General features: G+C 47.3%; 1 protein-coding gene across 6 annotated transcripts in view; it reads right to left on the bottom strand.

The window, feature by feature from the left end:
• Positions 1 to 4,045: 4,045 nt before the first annotated feature.
• Positions 4,046 to 20,931, bottom strand: part of GRK5 (G protein-coupled receptor kinase 5) — an 85,537-nt gene continuing 68,651 nt past the window's right edge. For 5 of the 6 annotated variants that reach the window (XM_075612037.1, XM_075612036.1, XM_075612039.1 and 2 more), the window contains 6 exons: positions 13,823 to 13,912; positions 12,837 to 13,045; positions 10,510 to 10,647; positions 8,471 to 8,608; positions 7,443 to 7,574; positions 4,046 to 6,504 (listed from right to left, as the gene is read on the bottom strand). In XM_075612037.1, the coding sequence (XP_075468152.1) occupies positions 6,406 to 6,504; positions 7,443 to 7,574; positions 8,471 to 8,608; positions 10,510 to 10,647; positions 12,837 to 13,045; positions 13,823 to 13,912 (806 nt within the window). In that variant the 3' untranslated portion in view covers positions 4,046 to 6,405. Of the gene's footprint in view, positions 6,505 to 6,736; positions 6,818 to 7,442; positions 7,575 to 8,470; positions 8,609 to 10,509; positions 10,648 to 12,836; positions 13,046 to 13,822; positions 13,913 to 20,931 lie in introns of all 6 variants that reach the window. The other variant, XM_075612040.1, reaches the window with a different exon arrangement.

Here is a 20,931-nt window from a genome sequence, read left to right as displayed (position 1 = left end):
CGCACTACTCACACACACGCACAAACCCCGCACTACTCACACACACGCACAAAACACACACTACTAACACACACGCACAAAACCCGCACTACTCACACACACGCACAAAACCCGCACTACTCACACACACGCACAAACCCCGCACTACTCACACACACGCACAAAACACACACTACTAACACACACGCACAAAACCCGCACTACTCACACACACGCACAAAACCCGCACTACTAACACACACGCACAAACCCCGCACTACTCACACACACGCACAAAACACACACTACTAACACACACGCACAAAACCCGCACTACTCACACACGCACAAACACACACTACTAACACACACGCACAAAACCCGCACTACTAACACACACGCACAAACCCCGCACTACTCACACACACGCACAAAACACACACTACTAACACACACGCACAAAACCCGCACTACTCACACAACGCACAAAACACACACTACTAACACACACACAAAACCCGCACATCTCACACACGCACAAACCCCGCACTACTCACACACACGCACAAAACACACACTACTAACACACACGCACAAAACCCGCACTACTCACACACACGCACGCACAAAACACACACTACTAACACACATGCACAAAACCGTCACTACTCACACACACGCACAAAACGCACACTACTAACACACGCACAAAACCCGCACTACTCACACACACGCACAAACCCCGCACTACTCACACACGCACAAACCCCGCACTACTCACACACACGCACAAAACACACACGCACAAACCCCGCACTACTCACACACACACACACAAACCCCGCACTACTCACACACTCACACACACGCACAAACCCCGCACTACTCACACATGCACAAACCCCGCACTACTAACACACACGCTCAAAACCCCGCACTACTCACACACACACACAAAACACACACGCACAAAACCCTGCACTACTCACACACACACGCACAAACCCTGCACTACTAACACACACGCCCCAAACCCTGCACTACTCACACACACACACAAACCCCGCACTACTCACACATGCACAAACCCCGCACTACTAACACACACGCACAAAACCCCGCACTACTCACACACACACACACAAAACACAAACTACTAACACACACGCCCAAAACCCTGCACTACTCACACACACACGCACAAAACCCGCACTACTAACACACATGCCCAAAACCCTGTACTACTCACACACACACGCACAAACCCCGCAATACTAACACACACACGCACAAACCCCGCACTACTCACACACACGCACAAACCCCGCACTACTACCACACACGCACAAAACCCCGCACTACTCACACACACGCACAAACCCCGCACTACTAACACACACGCACAAAACACACACTACTAACACACACCCACAAAACCCGAACTACTAACACACAAACCCCGCACTACTAAAACACACGCACAAACCTGCACTATTAACACACACGCACAAAACCCACACTACTAACACACACGCACAAAACCCGCACTAATAACACACACGCACAAAACTGCACTACTAACACACCCGCACAAAAACCCGCACTACTCACACACAAACCCTGCACTACTAACACACATGCACAAAACCCGCACTACTAACACACACGCACAAAACTGCACTACTAACATACGCACAAAACTGCACTACTAACACACATGCACAAAACCCGCACAACTAACATGCACACGCACAACACCCGCACTACTAACACACACCCACAAAACTCACATTACTAACATACACGCACAAACCCCCCACTACTAACACACATGCACAAACCCCGCACTGCTAACACACACGCACAAAGCTCGCACTACAAACACGCACGCACAAAACCCCCTAAGTAAAACACACAGCCCCTCAGTAACACACACACAACCCCCTCAGCAACAAACGCAGTCACCTCAGTAACATACACGCAGTCACCTCAGTAATACACACACGCAGCCCCTCAGTAACACACACACAGCCTACTCAAGAACACACACGCAGCCCCTCAGTAACACACACACAGCCTCCTCAATAACACACACAGCCCCCTCAGTAACACACATAACACCTCAGTAACACACACACACACAGCCCCCTCAGTAACACACACACACATACAGCCCCCTCAGTAACACACACACAGCCTCCTCAGTAACACACACGCAGCCCCTCAGTAACACACACACAGCCCACTCAGTAACACACAGCCTCCTCAGTAACACACACAGCCCCCTCAGTAACACACATGCACAGCCCATCAGTAACACACACAGCCCCTCAGTAACACACAGCCTCCTCAGAAACACACACAGCCTCCTCAGAAACACACACAGCCTCCTCAGAAACACACACAGCCTCCTCAGTAACACACGCAGTCCCCTCAGCAACACACACGCAGACCCTCAGTAACACACACGCAGACCCTCAGTAACACACACACAGACCCTCAGTAACACACACACAGCCTCCTCAATAACACACACAGCCCCCTCAGTAACACACACAGCCCACTCAGTAACACACACATACAGCCCCCTCAGTAACACACACGCAGCCCATCTGTAACACACACACAGCCTCCTCAATAACACACACAGCCCCCTCAGTAACACACACAGCCCCCTCAGTAACACACACAGCCCACTCAGTAACACACACATACAGCCCCCTCAGTAACACACACGCAGCCCATCTGTAACACACACACAGCCTCCTCAGTAACACACGCAGCCCCTCAGTAACACACACACAGCCCCCTCAGTAACAGACACAGCCTGCTCAATAACACACACAGACCCCACAGTAACACACACAGACCCCACAGTAACACACACACACAGCCCCCTCAGTAACACACACACAGCCCCTCAGTAACACACAGTCCCCTCAGTAACACACACGCAGTCCCCTCAGTAACACACACACAGCCTACTCAATAACACACACACAGCCCCCTCAGTAACACACAGCTCCTCAGTAACACACACACACACAGCCACCTCAGTAACACACAGCCCCCTCAGTAACACACACAGCCCCTCAGTAACACACACACAGCCCCTCAGTAACAAACACACTGCCCCCTTAGTAACACACACAGCTCCCTCAGTAACGCACACAGCTCCCTCAGTAACACACACACAACCCCCTCAGTAACACACACAGACACCACAGTAACACACACACAGCTCCTCAGTAACACACACACACACACACACATACAGCCCCTCAGTAAAAAAAACACCGCCCCCTCAGTAACACACACAGACCCCACAGTAAAACACACACACACACAGCCTCTCAGTAACACACAGCCTCATCAGTAACACACACACACACACACACACACAGCCTCGTCAGTAACACACACAGCCCCTCAGAAACACACACCCAGACCCCGTCAATAACACACACAGCCCCCTTAGCAACACACACAGCCCCCTCTGTAACACACACGCAGTCCCCTCAGTAACACACACGCAGTCCCCTCAGTAACACACACGCAGTCCCCTCAGTAACACACACACAGCCTACTCAATAACACACACACAGCCCCCTCAGTAACACACAGCTCCTCAGTAACACACACACACAGCCCTCTCAGTAACACACACAGCCCCCTCAGTAACACACACACACAGCCCCCTCAGTAACACACACACACACACACAACCCCCTCAGTAACATACAGCCCCCTCAGTAACACACTCACACAGACCCCATAGTAACACACACACAGCTCCCTCAGTAATACACACACACACCCTTCAGTAACACACAGCCCCCCCTGTAACACACTCACACAGACCCCATAGTAACACACACATAGCTCCCTCAGTAATACACACACACACACACCCCTCAGTTACACACAGAACCCTCAGTAACACACTCACACAGACCCCGCAGTAACATACACACAGCTCCCTCAATAACACCCACCCACAGCCCCTCAGTAACACACACAGCCCCTCAGTAACACACACATACATTGTGGTGAAAGAAAGTCTCTGTTTTCTTGTAACATTTAATAAAAACAAGAACAGAACATTGAAAAACAAAGAACAAAAAAAAAAAAATCCAAAACAAAAAACACCCCCCAAAAACTCTGGCACGCGGGAGGAGTTTGGAAGAGTTTGCCACATTTCATAATATGTTCAGAAACCAGTGAGCCCCTTGTTCAATATACTGTGATTCCTAGTGCTGGAAGATATCCGCTCCATTCAAAGAAACGGGACAACAATCTTCTACAGCATGGGGAAGATGTCTCCACAGCATACTAAATAATGGCAAATGGCTCAAAGACTAACAACATATTTCAACAAACAGCAAACAGGCTTGAGTATATGTCAGTGCCATTGGAGTAATGGGTTAGCTAGGACACACCGGGGCTTTCTTTCACACCATGAAGAGTTTGCATTTGACAACGAAAACGTTGCAGTGATGGCGAAGACAAATCTCCTGGGTATGTCACAATGTTCTGACGTTCTCCTGCCCTTACGCCTTCACGTCCTGTCGCTCACAGCTGCAACGCCAACATGGGAATGGTTGCGCACAAAATCAGCATCGTGTTGGGTTTGATATGGGAAGGCCAGAGACCAGTATACTCGGAAAAATCATACATCAGTGAAAAATATACATACAAAATGTGGTGGGCAGAGAATAAACACTCACAATTTCAAAACTGAGCACTGGGAGATATTTATTGAGCTATCTACATGGAGCAGAGCAGCTGTGCTTGTCTTTGTCAACCTTGGTGTGTTCCATGTGGGCTCCTTCTCCGAGCGTTGACTTTGGGATCAGTTTATGAATTGGAACTAACGAAGGCCTTGCAGCTGCGGCAGGCGTTCTCTTTGTTATTGGCGTGTTTTCCAATGTAGAGGCTCACTGGTACCTGGGCATATTATAAGCACAGTAAAACAATTCAGTGATGCCTAACAAATGGAATAAGTGTATTTGGCGTCTGCCTGCTCAACGTCACTGGATCTATATATGCCGTATGCCTTAAACGTGAGCAGGGCAAATATTCCTCTTTAACCCTTAGTTGCTGAAGTGGATACTGACACAGCTTTGAGTGTCAGACTCTACAGCAGCGGTGGCCAACTTCAGTCCTTGAGGGCCAGCTTTTTAACTTATCCCTGCTTCAGCATAGGTGGCTCAGTCACTGGTTGAGCCACCTGTGCTGAAGCAGGCATATCTAGAAAGCCCGAGGACTGGAGTTGGCCACCCCTGCTCTACAGGATCCCTAACACTTCAGTGCCCGGCAGACACATTGTATTTCAGCACTGAAGCAGTTAATATTAGAGACCTGGGAACTGGATATTTTCTGCGCTGCAGCTTCGGTCGAACTTTTCAAAAGTTGGAAAATCAGCGAAAAATTTGATCAAACTTTTGGTGCCAAACGTTCTACCGAAATGGCCCAAAGTAGTAAAAATGTGCTCTTTTTGCCTATTTAAAGTGGCAAAATAGCAGCCCTGCGCTCGATTTTTTAAAAAAAATTTCCACGTTCAATCGAATTTTGATAGCGAAAGTAACGGAAAATACGGCACGTTAATCGAATTTGCCTCGCGCTTTTGTACCGAAGCGAACTTCTTCGCCGAATCCAGATAGATGATATACACCAAGTCCAACCAAGCGCGTGAAAAGTTTGCCCATCTCTTATTAACAAGTTAAAGGAAAGGGATGCGACGTCCGAGAAGCTTTAACACCACCCCTAACACTCTCCCAGTTTCCCCTTCCTGCCAGCGCCTCTCAGCAGCGTCCCATTGTAAATACAAATGTTACCAAATGTAAACGCAGACGAATCGTTTACAAACAAAAAAAAAAAACACCTTTTTTTTTTAATCTTTTTTTTGTGTCATTTGTTTTAAAAAAATAATAATAATAGAATAACGTACAAGTGAGAGACCAGAAGGTGCAATGCTCTGCACATCTCTCTCGAGTGGAGAGGAAGTGGGGTGATTGTAATGACAGTGGCAGGGTGTGGGGGGGCTCTTGTCCTCCGGTGTACGATGCTATGTTAATCTGTCACATGCAGGTAGTGATGTTCTATTGCAAAGTCGTATGGAGATGGGGGATGTTTTGGTTTCCTTATTCCACGCCAGTCGTAAAAAGGGGGGGTGCGTGCTCCCCTCACCCGAGCACAGACCTGAGCGGACTTGTTACGGCATCCGTTGTGAGGCTTCGCTGCGAGAAGAGAAAAATAACTCCCCCCCCCTCCCTCAGTCCCATCTAACACACATACACAGACTTCTCCCCTGTGAACGCTGTCTGTGAGATGCCCGGCTCTTCTCTCTCTCCCTCTCTCTTGCTGTCACTAGCGGAGGAGGGTCAGCAGACCAGACGTGTTTTCCTCACTGATGACCGGGAGTCACTAGCTGCTCCCTGTAGAGTTGGAACTGACGTGGTTAGCATTCATGTGATGGTTTAAGGAGGACTTGGAGCCCGGGGAGCTGTTGGAGTTATTTTGGTGCTGGGGGATAAAATGACAAAGGTAAGACCGGGTACAACACCGACAACCAGCTCCAACAAGGTGTATTTTCTATCTATGTCTCCCAGCTGCACAAGTGGTGCAGTACAAAACAGAATTAGAAGAAACACCCAATGAAGGCAATGAGGCAGTGCCAAAAAGAATCAGGCTAAAGATGCCGTTGAATATAAAATACAATATTTATTTAAGCCATATAAAAAGGAGGCTAACGAACCTCCGATGCGTTTCGCACCAACAGGGTGTTTTACCAAGGAGTTCAAACAGAATTAGAACTACTACAACTGGAGAGGCATTCCTGTAATGAAATCAATATCAGATTAGCAGTGTTTACCACAGACTCATATTGAAGCACCTACGCAGAGCTAGGTGTGTGTACAGAGACACACGGCTGCCATTTATCAAAAGTATCTTGGCTGTGAACAGGGTTTCGTTCAGTGATTCTCAACCAGGCGGCCGTGACCTCAAGCCACCAAATTGTAGATGGTTACACAAGAATGTAACTCTAAACAGAAACCTGGCATTTGACTTTACAGTAAAAAAAACCCCAAGAAACAACATAATCTGTAAAACTATTTTTTTACCGTAGCTCTTACATAGAAACCAATGGTATCATAGGAATAAGCATTAATAAAAAATAAGCTAGGGGTGTCACCATAAATAATTATTTTAGATTAAACATGCCCTGCTATATTAGTCCGGATCTCCCCACAGCTGACCTGGACTATTCCTGTGTATTCAGATTCCATCCTGCATAATGACCACATGCTATTTCCACATTGTTTCCCCATACAAAACACTGCAGTGTGCTATCTGTTACACACATCACTGCAAGGCCACCTGACTACTCACTTCTCTCTTCTTGTTGCCCATCCTAAACAGACCTGTACTCCCCCTTCCCAACATACACACACATCCCTCACCTGACGTTTAAAGATGCGATGGAGCAAACTTTTCTTCGGTGGTTCTGGGGGGTGACTCCTGTTCAGATCTGGGGAAAGGGTCCCATTTGGGCCAAACAAGTTCAGTTCCTTGAAGCATTCTGTCTCTGTCATCTGTGGGAAAAGATGGTGGGTCATTCGCTCTCATGTGTGCAGTACTTCTCAATGCCAGGTTATGTTTGCAAAGACTAGCTCCTTCACACTGTGATTAAAATGCCATAAAAAGTCCAATGTAAAGAAAAAGCATGGTCACTGATGTACATGGGCTTTTAAGACCCCACTGTCGTGTTCTAGATTTACTTTTAAAGCAGCAGTCCAACCAATAACCTGCATGTGTGTTTTTTTTTAAATAAATCATTCTGTACTATGAGAAAATACATGCAGCATTTTTTTAAAACAACTCTGAATGACATTTTTATGTATTATAATGTAACAAGCATTTTTTGTTTCTATAGCAACCATGTACAAAGTCACGTCCCCTTCCTCTTCTGAAACAGGCTCTGGCACACCCCTTTTTGATCCCTGACTTGTCTCTAGCACTGCACCAATTGTATCAAGTGACTTTCTGGTCACATGATCTTCCCCGCAGAACTTTGCATCTGTGGTCCTCTTCTGCTGCCCTGACAGCCATTTAGTGAACCCCCGAGCCGAATCTTTGTCGATCGATCGACAGCTTAGCTAATAAATTATCATTGAGTGGATTGTATTGATGCGCATATTAAAGAGGGGGGGGGGGGGCAGGGGGCGGAATTAGAAACGGCAGATTGGACTGCTGCTTTAAAACCCCATTGTCATGTTCTAGACTCACTTTTAAGACCTCACCGTCATGTTCTAGACTCATTTTCAAGACCTCGCTGTCATGTTGTGCAGAGGCTTTGACAACCCCCTGTCTTGTACATAGGCATTTGTGACCCAACTGTCATATTGTTCATGAGCTTTTAAGACGACACATGCCTCTCTTCACGTGTCTTATCCCATCAGATTTCAGGAGAACTAATCTCTCCTCTCACCTCGTTCTGCCAGGGGATGGACACAGAGCCGGTGGTAAACTTGGTGTAGAAATCATCGTCTGTTTGGTCCAGGTTGACACCCTTTACAGTTGAGAACTGTTCTATGTCCAAAACATCCTTACAGTACACAGCGCGGGGCTAATACAGAGAAGACACAACACATTGAGCCACAACCCGTCCGGCATTTAATAACTACAGTCCCATCCTTGTGTTTGGTCTTTTATCTATTTTATGGTTTCTTCTTTGTTCTCTTTATGTAACTGTGAAGCGCTTTGAGTCCCATTGGGAGAAAAGCGCTATATATATATATATATATATATATATATATATATATATATATATATATATATATATATATATATTTATTCGTGGGACCTTCCTCAGCAACACCCTGAGGAAGATCCCACGAGGACTGAAACGTTGGTCATGTTTGTGCTATGTACAGGTTTTCTTACTTACCTTTGAGTGCTGTCTTGAGTCTGCTCCTGCTGGAGTGGATAACTTTTCTCTTACTATTGGTATAGGACATGCACAGCAAACTATTTATGGTATTGGGAGTGCCGGCTGCCCCATTTGTTATATATATATATATATATATATATATTATATATATATATATATTATATATTATATATATATATATTATATATATATTATTTTTTAATTATTCATTGTTTGTCCTCCTTACCTTCTTCTATTAACACTTCACTGAGGCTAACACCTAAAGTGTTGAGGAGAATGCTTCGCGAGCAGATTTTAGGCGTAACCGATGAATTAGCAAACGCATTTACAAAAGGGGTCTAAAGCAGCAGCAACAAGCAATGGGGGTAACTAAGGGGGTAACTTACAGAAATCTGCTGGCTGCAAAACTGTGGCAAATAGACAGCACCAGAATTTCAAAGAGAAGGATCCAATTGACAGTGTTTGGAGCTGTGCTGAAAAGCGGTGTAATGCAGAGGCGCAAGGGTATAGGGATCCATAATGGATAAGAAGCCAAAGGTGAGTGCTTATTTGCATGTAATTTCCCAGAATCCCAGGCTGCAGTGGAAGCACTGTATGCCAAGAGATAATGGGGAAGGGCAGGGTTTCAGACCTGTCTGAGACCTGTGAGTGTGCTCACAAAGGGTATATTTAATTGCTGTATGCTGTACAGTCGCGTGTTTTTGTCACTTTTTTACCCACCATAACTTATTTGTTACATGTTTAATACCAATGTCGCTCCCATTTTGAAGCCTCAACGGGGTTAATTTCTTTGATACATTTGGTGCCGCACTTCACACTCGTTTTGCTGCAGTTTTGCAGCCAGGACACGGTACTAAATAGAGCCATTGTCTGAGCATATAAACACCGTTCTGCACCCTGGGAACATTCAGCCTTTTCTGCAGTGCTTCCTTTCATTAGCGCCTGTCGCTGTTGATTATAATTATGTGTGTGCCTCTGTTATGAAACCCAGGGCTTGCGTGTAAAATATCAGATAAAGATATATATTGGACAGTGCATCTTTCTTAGAAAAAATATATGACCCTCCACTGTACAGCAAATAAAAATACCCTGTAAGCACATTCACGTGTCTCAGACAGGTCTGCATCCCTGCCTTTCCCCATGATCTCCTAGCAAACTGCTTTCACTGCAGCTAGGGATTCTGGGTAATGACATCTGAATGAGCACACACTATTACGGACATCTAAATGAGCACAGTGTCACCTTTTGCTTCTAATCCATTTTAACATGGACCCCTATAAGCTTATGTCTGCTGGACGGCAGGCATAAGCTTATAGGGCTCCATGTTAAAATGGATTAGAAACAAAAGGCGAAACTGAGTGCTGATTTGCATGTCATTGCCCAGAATCCTTAGCTGCAGTGGAAGCACTGTTTGGCAAGAGATAATGGGGAAGGGCTGGTTACAGACCAGTCAGACTTGATTGAGCTCACAAGTGGTATTTTTATTAATATAAAAATATATGCAAATACAATAAATGGCGCTTGGTTGGAAGGGGGGGGGGGAGGGGTTAGAAGAGGCGGCTTTGCAAGATACTCACATCAGGGACAAAAGGAGGGTCCATGATTCCTGCCTCCAGTCGCTTGAAGTTTATCCCTCTGAAAAAGGGGTGCCGCTTTACTTCCGCTGCCCTCCCCTCCTCGCCCCCCAACCTCTGCTTCACATCTTTGGTGAGTAGCTGTGAAACAGGGAACAAATGTCACACAATTGAATGCATTAAACAGCGCACTTATCCGAGCAGCTACAGTGAATCAAACAACAGCTCACAGTTTCATTTTAGTAAACGTGGTATTTTAAGAGCAGCAAGTTAAACATTAAATCCAAAGGGTAGTCACTTTAGGATACACAAGGTCGGATTAAAGCAGCAAAATGTGAAATCTGTGAGGGGAGGGGAGAAAGACGGGGTTGACGGGAGGGGGGGGGGGGAGAAAAAGGGCCGATGGGGAAGAGGGGGCGGAGACAGGGACGATGGGGGGGCGAGAGATGGGGGGTGGGGTTCCCCAGAATTTCAAAATCAAATTCTGGGGTTCCCTAACCAAAAAAAAGGTTGAAAACGACTGTGTTAGGCACAATCAGGATTTTTTGACAGCTTTATAAACAGGAGCACCAAACGATTGCCAGCTTAGGTAAGAATGTAGAATGACACATTGTCACACGCTTTACATATGCAAATAGGAAGAAAAAAAAGCTGGAAAGTAGTATTGTTACTTTAAGTTCATACTTGGACCTAGGCGAGTCACCAGTTTGGGCCCCTATTACACCTTACACTTATGAAGGGGACACACAGATCGTCACACACACAAACGCACACACTGAGGGGCACATAGAGAGGCTGACAGGCTGTCGGCAGGTGACTGGTTTGCCTGTCCATTACTCTGGCCCTGCTGGTACATTTATGAACATATTAGATAGAATTAACACTCTTGCTAAATCCTGAAGGTTCTTCCTGTACATTAAACCCAAGACACACTACTTCCTGTCTCACTCTACTGCTAAAACTCGTGTCTGTGTCCTTATCCTTTCTCACTTGGACTACTGTAATATACTATGAACTGGCCTTCCTGCTTCACATGTATCCCTCCTACAATTTATTCTAAAGGACAGGATCATCTCTATATCTTCCGAGTTCCCTTCAACCACCATTCTCCTAAAATCTCTTAAATGGATCCTTACTAAATCCTGCATCTCCTGTCCTTCAAGGCATTACATACCTGTACCCCTCTCTACATCTCATATCTAATCTCTCGGTGCACCCCTTCATGCTCACTGCTCTGCACAGACACAACTCCTCTTTACTCCACCCGCCTATCTCTCCTGCTCGGTCCCGCCATGCAGCACCCTATGTTTGGAACGCCTAACCAACCTCCACTTGCACGGCTCCCAATCTCCCTTTAAACCCCAACCAAATTCTCACCTCCAAGAGAAATCATTTCAATAGAACTTCCACCACTGATAGCCACCTTCTCCCAAGTCTGTTCCACCCCTATCCATCTTCTTTATTGACACTTATTAATGTATCATATAACAGCTGCCTTTCTTTGATTTCATGCACGTACACTGTTGAACAATTGGCACTGATACTATATAATATTCTATTGTATAGTTTGTCTCCCTTCCAAATTGTTTCCACTTGTAGCATTAGCATTCTAACTATTGACCTTGTATTGTCTTGTTCAGTCAATGTAAAGAGTCCATATTAACGCACTATATATACAATTAAATAGAAATAATAACAATAAATACATTATTTTTTCAAATTGAATTTCCTGCATTTAAATTAAAAGGTACAGATTGCAGCTCAGCAGCAGTTATTTGTGGATTTTAGACTTGGCGTAAACTCGGCAGGCTTAGAGAGCATTGGGAGTGAGCAAGCTGTGTGTTTAGATTCAGGCTAATTTTAGTGCATACTAGGAGCTGCTGAAATGTCTCAATAATGTAGCACTTGGTCTGCAGATTGGGCTCTCATTCTATCAAGGCAACGAGACCTGATAGTGCAGGAGAATGGACTAAAGTAAATAGCTACTTTTACTCTGCAAGGCGGGTGGGAAGAAGATACAAGACATATACCCATTATAATGAAAATAAGCTGCTAAACAATAGCAGCAGGGTACTCAGGAGATGGGTTATCGTGACGCTCTAGGCCTATGACACTATGGGTTTCTTGAACAGTGCTAAGCCTTGCAAACCTTATATCCCATTCATTTATTTGTCAGTAATCCGGAGCATAAATTGTAGAGTGGGTAACATTTAGCAGAGGAGTTGGGATTAGTTATGGGATTATCGCCGTAACTGGGACCAGTCACAGTGGCACGAGCAGACCTGGCATCAATAAGAAAGTCTATTGATTATAGACTAATTCGCACTCACCATTTTACACACGGACTTGGCCTCTTCAGAAAACTTCTCCGTATAAACTTCTTCCGTCTCCAGGACTCTCCTGTCTACTTCTTCCCTTTTCACCTTCTCCTTCCTGCCCCTGAATGGTGACTGTCCCGCAATCATCTCGTAAATCAGGCAGCCCAGGCCCCAGTAATCCGGACTGAAGGTATATCTCTGGTTATTCAGCACCTCTGGAGCTAGGAGTGAGAGAGACAACAGCAAGTAGACAGAGATTACCAACAGCACAGAGACATCACAGCTGTGTTAGGCTGCGCTTATAGTGCCTTGCGACGGCGACGCGACGTCCCTCCAAATCAAATACACTGACTCCGTCGCAAGTGCTTATAATAAGCGCGACGGCGACAGAGCGACGTCACGGCAAAAAAATTTGAAGCCAGGTCTCTTTGATTTTTTTTTAGAGACAGTCGCCACATGTGACTGTCTCTAAACCAATCAGAGACCGCGACCCGTCCCCTAACGTGACATTGCTGGCGACAGTCGCGGAAAATCTAATTATAACTTTCGCAGGTGGCGACGGTGACGGGTGACGTCATCGGTCGCGTCGCCGTCGCCAGCACTATAGGCGCTGCCTTAGGCTCACAGGGAGATGTGTGAGAAACAGACAGATATGGAATTTTACTAAGACAGTCTTCTATCTGTACACAACCTTTTATTTCTACACTATGAGGTCCTCTAGCATGGTCTCAATGGTTTACCCCTCCCCAATACCAGCATACCACCGGTAGAGGTGATTACAATAGAATTTTGGTAATGTTTGGGTCCCACAACATTAGGTTTACATATACACAGAATGAATTCTGCATTGCCACTTGGATCCATCAGTGAAGTATGTAGGTAGCACTCAAAGCAGACATCTATAGAACTACTCCGCTACTCCAGCTCAGCACTGTGGCACCAGCAGTAGAATGAACTATTTGCTCTTTCCTTTGTAACCCAGGTAACTCCAAACTTACCCATGTACCCAACTGTCCCAACGCGGCCACGGATTGTGTCCCCCTCTGGGATTTTTACAGCTAGACCCAGGTCTGATATTCTTATATGACCTGGATTGGGAAAGGTGAAGAAGAAGGCGTGTGAGTGCCTTGGAGGGCAACGAATATCTCTTACATTTCTCTTTGTCATAAAAGGTCACAATGCTCTAAATTCTCACCAAGTTTGTCAAATGGCAACATAAATAAGGTCCTGTGACCTGCACTTGGGGTGATGTGACCTGCATTCGGGGTGACGTGACCTGCACTTGGGGTGACGTGACCTGCACTTGGGGTGACGTGACCTGCACTTGGGGTGACGTGACCTGCACTTGGGGTGACGTGACCTGCACTTGGGGTGACGTGACCTGCATTCGGGGTGACGTGACCTGCACTTGGGGGTACGTGACCTGCACTTGGGGGTACGTGACCTGCACTTGGGGGTACGTGACCTGCACTTGAGGGGACGTGACCTGCACTTGGGGGGACGTGACCTGCACTTGGGGTGATGTGACCTGCACTTGGGGTGATGTGACCTGCATTCGGGGTGATGTGACCTGCACTTGGGGGGACGTGACCTGCACTTGGGGGGACGTGACCTGCATTCGGGGTGATGTAACCTGCACTTGGGGTGATGTAACCTGCACTTGGGGTGATGTGACCTGCACTTGGGGTGATGTGACCTGCACTTGGGGTGATGTAACCTGCACTTGGGGTGATGTAACCTGCACTTGGGGTGATGTGACCTGCACTTGGGGTGACGTGACCTGCACTTGGGGTGACGTGACCTGCACTTGGGGTGACGTGACCTGCACTTGGGGGGACGTGACCTGCACTTGGGGGGACGTGACCTGCACTTGGGGGGACGTGACCTGCACTTGGGGGGACGTGACCTGCATTCGGGGTGATGTAACCTGCACTTGGGGTGATGTGACCTGCATTCGGGGTGATGTGACCTGCACTTGGGGTGATGTGACCTGCATTCGGGGTGATGTGACCTGCACTTGGGGTGATGTGACCTGCATTCGGGGTGATGTGACCTGCACTTGGGGTGATGTGACCTGCATTCGGGGTGATGTGACCTGCACTTGGGGTGATGTGACCTGCATTCGGGGTGATGTGACCTGCACTTGGGGTGATGTGACCTGCACTTGGGGTGATGTGACCTGCATTCGGGGTGATGTGACCTGCACTTGGGGTGATGTGATCTGCACCTTGACTTTTAATGTTTGTCAGATTTTTTTCCCAATTTTCCCTGGTTCGTGAACGTTAGTGAATATTTGTGGTGTAAAAGTGCGTGAACAGCAGGAAACGGAGACTGAGGTGCGACCAAGAGGAAATAATGCAACGTCAAAGTGTTCATCATAAGAGCAAACAAATGGGGTAATTTAAACAACCTTGTGAGTTTTCAGCTCTAACATAAGACCAGTTCCCAGGTTAGAATTCCCTCGCGCGGCCGCTGTGCAACAACCTGGAATTGACCCTCAAAAACATTCATCCTCAGACGTAACGTCTCTGTCCTTCTCCCCTGTAGTTGCACCCACAGCCCAAAGCCTAGAAGTGTTAGTCCTGTCATGGAAATACTGCGTTACCTTTGTACTGGCAGCTTTGTGTTAACCTCCATTATAGTAATGATGTATACAGGGATTTCTGGGTTAGTCATGTAGCAGATGGTGGTATCATGTTCCTGTAAATCACACCTGCGGCATGATATCATACAACTGTAAATATAACTCAGCCTTAGGCTGGGGCCATGGTGCCGCAGACCGTGCGGGGGCGTCCGCCCGCTGAGCGATCAAACTGCCTTAAGGCAGTGATCGCGTCCATGCAGCGTGCGGGTGCATGCGGGCGGAAGCAGGAGGGGGCGCGCGTTGCGCAAGAAATCAGCTGAAACTGATTTGTTGGCGCGACAGGCCGGTCACGTGAGCGGTTTGCCCAATGAGGGCAACCAGCTCCGTGACGCCCCTATGCACACTTCACACGGCCCGTCCTCCATGGACAGGGAAAGCACCCGCTTCACGCAGGTCACTACCCAGCCTCCGCGCGGGCGAAGGCGCCATGGCCCCAGCCTACAACTGCAAGCGGCTTCATTGTTGCCTCTGCTACAATCCATTTAAATAATTGCTGCCAGACAATTGCCTAGCGTTACACGGAGACCAATGCGTTACACCGCGCTGCATTACATGCACATTATGCTGCGTTGCTTGGTTCACAGCTCATTGCAACTGCACTGTCTTTTACTCTACTACAGAGGCGGCCAACTCCAGTCCTCAAGGGCCACCAACAGGTGGCTCAAACACTGAGTCTCCTGTGCTGAAGCAGGGAGATCCTAAAAACCTGACCTGTTGGTGGCCCTCAAGGACAGGAGTTGGCCGCCCCTGCTCCACTGCATCATATCCTTCACATAACATTGCACTCCTCTAGATTGATCAGATTTAATGTGCACTGCATCCTATTAGTTACCTTGAAATACTTTGCACGCAATAAAATGATAAATAGCATTATATATATATATATATATATAGTTTGGCATTGCACCCTTTGTAATAATCATGTTACAATGCACTACAGTTATGAATCCCAGTGACTTAGAACAGCGCTAGACAACAGCGATAGTGCAAATAATTAATAAAGTGAATTATAAGGTGTAACTGAAATGATTCTCAACCTTCACAGGGAATATGTACAGATTCCCTTACAAGTAGTATAGCATCCAGTGTAGGAAGGGAGCGATGGTATCAGGAACACCCAAAAAAGAAGAGCAAACAATGATGGTGCAGCAAGTTAATACTATAATGGTGCAGGTAAGTCTTGGCTCTAATAGAATGCCTACTTACAACAAGTGATAAAACAGCAAACACAGGAGTTCAAATTGATGATAATTCGTGAAGACTTCCACTCACGTTGAATTTCATAGAAGACAAGGAGAGACCATGGTGTAGATCAAAAAGTAACAGGTTTATACGTTAAAAACACATAAGAGAGATGCGCATGCGCGACAGCGGACTGAATGGCTGCTTGAACCTTCAGCTCCGTTGCCAGCCGGCACTGAAAAATCAATAAATGCGCTAAAACCTCACCAATTCTAACGAAAACTGCCCACATTGCCCGCAGATACCCCCAAGATGTCAAAGGGAACACGATCAAAGCGCCCCTCCACAGTGATGACGGACTATTATAGCAAGGGGGATCAGCCACGCGCCCGCAGCCAGGAGGGCCTCCCGCTAAGTGGCTCCGATTCGGAGGGAGAGAATGATAACGGCAACAGAATCATGCGGAGACGCAATATGCAGGAATTCTGCGCGGACATTAAGAGATGCCTGCAAGCCGAAGTGGCGTTCCTAAGAGCAGATATAAGCAGTATCGGGTCCAGAACTGACTCCTTGGAAAGGAAACTGGACACTACTGTGAAAGCACTCCATAGAACAGACAAGCAATTGGCCCAAGTGAAGGACACTATCCAAGACATCCTAGATAAGCAGGAGGACTCCGAAAATCGGGAGAGAAGAAATAATATGAGGATAAGGGGGGTCCCAGAAGAGGAGACCGACCCAGAAGATTTCATGGCCCGGTGGCTGACCCAGCTGATGCCGGACAAAACGTCACAGGAGCTGCATTTGGATCGCTGCCACAGGGCCCTGAGATCCAGGCCACAACCGGGAGACCCCCCGCGGGATATCATCGCCCGCTTCCATTATTTCAGAATAAAAGAACTGTTTGCCCAGCTGACCCGCAATAACCCGTCCTTTGAGTCACACAAGATTCAAGTTTTTCAGGACATCTCCCCCACCACGTTGCTGAAAAGAAAGCAACTTACCCCAATCACCAGGATCCTCAGGGACGAAGGGGTTAAATACCGCTGGATCTTCCCTTTCGGGCTCCTGGTGTCTAGAAATGGGGCATCTACCACAATAAAGAAAGCTGAGGATGGGGGAGCCTTTCTTACAAAACTGGGCTTGCAAGATAAAATCACGGAGGAAGTGGCGGGAAACAGAGCAGCCCCGGACCCAACATGGCGGGAGGCAGGAAGAACCAACAAAAACAACCAAGCCCGCAGCCCACGGTAAATGGTCAAATAAAGAATCAATGTTCCTCCACAGTTACAGTTGACCCTACCTCTCCGTTCGCCTAAGATGCCCATGAAAACCCCACCATGAGCCCTCTCATAGCTACACCCCCCCCCCCCCCCACGGCATTCTCATCAAAACCCAGCAGAGACAAGGTCCTGATCTCTCACAGCATCACTGCACCACTTACCTGTACCCCCGACGGCAGCAGAAGAGGAATAGCGGCCATCTTGGACCAGCTCCGGAGCCCAACTGAGAAGGGGCGGCAGCAGACGACGTCAGCAGGAAGGAGGCAGCACTTCACGCGAGAGGTGCGTGATCGAGGCGCCACATCCAAGATGGCGGCGGTCGTAACAAACCGGAAGAGGCGGGAGCAGGAACAAGATCCCGGAAGCGGCCCAGAAATCCAGCATCACAAGGCGCCGAAGGGAGATGGTGGACAGCAGCAACACAACACACACTAACAGAGCGGCGCAGGGGGGTTAAGATACGGGGCCCCGCAAGGTAAAGCAGGGAGCTAGAGCGGAGGGCAGCAAGAGAAAGCGGAAGGAGACTTCTGAGAGGAGGAGGAGGAGGAAGGAAGGAGCAGGGGGGGAGGGAGGTAAAGGTTGGAGTGCCCACAGAAGCAACAGATAATAAAGTAATACCAGTAAGTTAGGAAGTGGAGGTGCCAATGTAGAAACCTGAAAAGGGAGCGACAACATCCGCAAGAGAGGGGAGATGGGGAGGCTCAGGGGTAGGTCCAGACTGACAGGTATCTCTGGGGGGGCAATTAAGTTAAGTGCAGATAAATTGAACTAAATCAAAGCTTGGAGCTAAAAGGGAAGAGATTATATCTACAGGATGTAGCAGATAGCTTGAGCTCAGCAGGCAATAGGAGGGGCGTCACAAATACAGAGGAAAGTGGGTCAAGTTGTGGAAAGTTATGGTTACATGGTCAGTTTTGGGTTTATTCTCACACTAGAGGTTTTACGCAGACTATCTCACATGCGAACTTTAGCGTGATCCAAGTTAGGACTAATAAAGTTGATGATTAGACGGCTGGGACGGCGGTCCTACAGTCGCCGTGTGTGTCTACCCTCGGGCTGGGGCAGTTGCCCTAGAACCTGAGGAAGCCCTGGGGAAGAGGTGGGGTGACACGGCCCTCTGGAGAAGGAAGGAGATGGAGGGCGTGTTCCAGAGGCCCACCGACCCACAGGCAAGGGAGAGAAAGTGGTACTATGCCGCTGACCACTCTCCCAAGTTGATATGTGTTTTATATGTGTTTTTTTCCTGCCCTCATGTATCCCACGTACCTACTTTGTCTACCCTCCCCGACACTGTCTCCCACACAAGTGGTCCACCGCCGAAGCCCCGCACAGAGCTGAGTACTGCAGAGGTACAGAAGCAGCACCGTAGCGGCTCGATACACCCAAGAGCAACACTAAGAATACAAGGTCAGTACCCCGCACCAACATGCCTCTAACATTTATATCCCACAACACTAAGGGACTAAACGAAAGATAACTCTTACTGATTACAAAAAAAAGGGAGCAGATTTCATCCTTCTCCAGGAAACGCACTTCAGTACCACTAGCGCTCCCAAATACTTCGATAAACAATATAACCAAGTATTCCTATCCTCCGCCCTAGAAAAGAAGCGGGGTGTAGCAATCCTAGTTCACAATAGGGTAGGCCTAATAGTAGATAAGGTAAAAAAAGATCGAGAGGGCAGGTTCCTGATGCTCGTAGGATCCATAAATGCACTACCCATAACAATAGCCACGCTGTATGCCCCTAATACCCATGAGGCAGAATTCTTTAAAAAGACATTCGGCGTCATAAAAAAATTCAGTGAAGGAGCCTTAATCCTGGGGGGGGACTTCAACGTGGCTATGAACACAACTCTGGATCGTTCAGGGCCTCACACAAGGCCAATTCCAGATCTTCCGCGTTAGAGCAAGAATTAAAAGACCTCCAACTAGTGGACGCATGGAGAGAAACCCACCCACTAGAAAAACTTTACACCTTCTACTCACACCCACACGACTCATTTAGTAGAATCGATTACTTCTTTGTGTCTAGTAGACTGGTCTCCGCGGTCACCCATACGGAGATCCATGATATTTCATGGTCGGACCACGCACCGATCGAGCTAAGGTGCACACAGATAGGGCTGGAAAGGCCAAGAGCAAACTGGAAACTAAATGACTCCCTTCTAAAGATCCCAGACCTTGAGAGAAAGATCAAAGAGGAGATTAAATACTTCTTCAGTGAGAATAAAGATAGCGTTGACTCACATATAACCCTCTGGGAGGCACATAAAGCAACACTGAGGGGGGTTTTGATTAGCAGGGGAGCCCGCAAGAAAAAAGAGCGCAACGCAAAAATTATTAAGGTGCAAGCAGAGCTAAAGCAGCACTGGGAACAACATAGAAGGTCACCCGATGCAGCGACCCTGCAACAAATAAAGGACACCCAGATTAAACTAAACCTTCTGCTCACTTCCCAGGCTGAGAAAGCGTTAAGTTGGTCAAAGAGAAGATTTTTCGAGAAGGCAAACAAACCAGATACCCTACTAGCCAATATGATTAATTCCAAAACACGCAATTATAATATCCAAGCGTTACGGCGAGAATCAGGGGAAATTACCGCCAACCCCAAGCAAATTGTAAGGGAATTCAAAGACTTCTACGCAAAACTATATGATGGGGATAAAGTAGCTAGATCTCCAGCGAACAAGGAGGCCCTGGTGAATTTTCTAGATAGCTCAAATATACCCTGCTTGAGCGGGGTGGACAGAGAGGTGATGGGTAGAGATTTTACAATGGAGGAACTATCGGAGGTTATGAAAAACCTGAAACCCTCTAAAGCCCCGGGCCCCGACGGGTACTCGAACCTTTACTACAAAAAATTTAGAAAACAACTAGCCCCTTATCTACTCCGTATGTTTAACCAAGTGCTGAACGGCTCCCAGTTCCCTAGCCAAATGCTCCAAGCGTCCATCTCAGTAATACACAAGACAGGGAAAGACCCACAGGACTGTAA

This window comes from Ascaphus truei, chromosome 8, assembly GCF_040206685.1.
Source record: "Ascaphus truei isolate aAscTru1 chromosome 8, aAscTru1.hap1, whole genome shotgun sequence".
NCBI lineage: Eukaryota > Metazoa > Chordata > Amphibia > Anura > Ascaphidae > Ascaphus > Ascaphus truei.
This window is presented reverse-complemented; position numbering and strand designations above follow the sequence as displayed.